Below are 1911 nucleotides of genomic sequence, written 5' to 3' on the forward strand. Positions count from 1 at the left end.
GGTGAACGTTTTGTGAACGGTGAACGCGAGCGCACGGTGAACGGTGAACGCAATACTGTGAACGAAGAGCGAACGGTGAACGCACGCTGAACGAACGGTGAACGAACGCTAAACGAACGGTGAACGAACGGTGAGCGAAAGGAAAAATGGGTAAGTAGAACGTTTCAGGGACTGTAACAGCAAAGAAAAACGTGAACCTATAGGTGTCAAGGACGAAACCGAAAATATGAGTAAAGAGCATGCAACAAAAGAATCCCGAAAAGAATTATCAAGGGAGAAAGTCACCTACCTAGGCGGTGACCCTGAAGAGAAAGCGAAAGCTGATAAAGCCCTAAAAGAAATATGTAGTGATGGGAATGTCTCATACGAAGTGTCTTCTACGTCGTCAAAGGACGTAGAAAGTAATGCAGATTCTGCAATATTTGAAGTCCCTGAAATTTTGACTGCCGAAGGATTTGTCATTAAGCTTTACGTACATGACTTGCTGGAAACTGACGTAGAAATAATTGGCAATGCTGCCAACCATAAACTATCACATAAAACAGGCTTATCGGCAACAATCGCCTGGAGAGCTGGTCCATGCATGAAAAAAGAATGTAAAGACTACATTAAAATATATGGAACTCTTCCAATTTCAAAAGCGTTTGTATCAGGAGCAGGACAGCTAAAGTTTAAAAAAATAATTCATGTCGTTGGACCGTCTTGGCCAGAATACACAAAGAAACTAGAATGCCTGAAAGATTTAGCAAGAACTGTAACGAACCTTTTAGAGAAGGCCAAAGAATGCAAAGCCAGATCTGTTGCCATGCCGACCATCAGTTCAGGTGAACATATTAATTTAAAATTCTTAAAATTTAATCTTAAAGTTTGTTGTTTATCTTATTGCCTTTTTGCAAAAGAAGTCCAATATGTTGACAGTAACTGGTTAGTATGTGAGTCCATGAGTCTAATTCAATGCACAGTGAACACTACTTAACGACTCTTCTGTATTTGCTAAAATACACAAGTTGGCATGGAAAACCCCTATTTATCAAAATGCTTTCTCAGAATATCAAAGTTAGTCATTGCTAAAATGCACTTTTAAGCACCTTTGCTTTTTATAACGTATATTTGCAAGTAATTGGCTTACCTTCGAGGAGAATAAATAAATAATATCAAACCATGTTGTGGAGAAAACCCAACTCTAAAGTAATGATGAAATTTCATAATTAATGAAACACAAGGAAAGGTTTTGTTACACGAAAAACATATCTGAAATTTGAAAGCCCTAGCAATAACCATACAAATGTTTTGGCCATAGTTATGAAAGATCCATTTACTCAATATAAGCAGACAACCTTTGATTACAAGGACATAAAATGGAATTAGCAAGTAATAAGTATATATGTATAAGACTTTCCATTACTAATGGGTTTTTTATCTGACTTTTAAATATTCCTTTAAACAGGCATCTACAGAGTACCAAATTCTCTTTGTGCTGCCATGTATCTGAAAGGCGTCTTTGACTTTAGCAAACAGAAGAAGTTTGGATCACTCAAAGAGCTTCACATTGTTGATCTATCTATGGACGTCCTTCAATCGGTTAAGGAAAAGTATCAGCATTACTTATCTTTTAAACAGGCCATTGATCCAGCGTGGTTGGTTGTAAGATACCACAGTGTAGAAGAAACAAACACAAGGTAAAGTACAACAACATCAACACGAGCCTCCAAGTTTTCAGAGAAAAACTAAGACGATTTTAGAGGAGCACAGGCCCCCGTAACAACACCAAAGGACAGAAAAAAAATTGGAGTGTCCTCTGATCAAGATTAGCATTAAAATATGCAATTTATAAACGCTAGATAAATTTGCTGTCGCACCACCAAATGAAAGTAATATTTTACTTTTAAACACTTGTTTATAATGTATTTG

General features: G+C 37.0%; 1 protein-coding gene across 1 annotated transcript in view; it reads left to right on the forward strand.

Annotated features, from left to right (window-relative positions):
- The first annotated feature begins 226 nt into the window (after positions 1 to 226).
- Positions 227 to 1911, forward strand: part of LOC134281258 (macro domain-containing protein LA_4133-like) — a 1776-nt gene continuing 91 nt past the window's right edge. Inside the window, exons 1-2 of the mRNA XM_062763736.1 lie at positions 227 to 824; positions 1448 to 1911. The exon at positions 1448 to 1911 is cut by the window's right edge and continues 91 nt beyond it. Coding sequence (XP_062619720.1) covers positions 227 to 824; positions 1448 to 1683 — 834 coding nt within the window. The 3' untranslated portion in view covers positions 1684 to 1911. The remainder of the gene's footprint in view (positions 825 to 1447) is intronic.

The sequence above is a fragment of the Saccostrea cucullata genome, unplaced genomic scaffold, assembly GCF_032062105.1.
Source record: "Saccostrea cucullata isolate Sc308-1 unplaced genomic scaffold, CSIRO_AGI_Scuc_v1 ctg5347, whole genome shotgun sequence".
NCBI classification, from domain to species: Eukaryota; Metazoa; Mollusca; class Bivalvia; order Ostreida; family Ostreidae; genus Saccostrea; species Saccostrea cuccullata.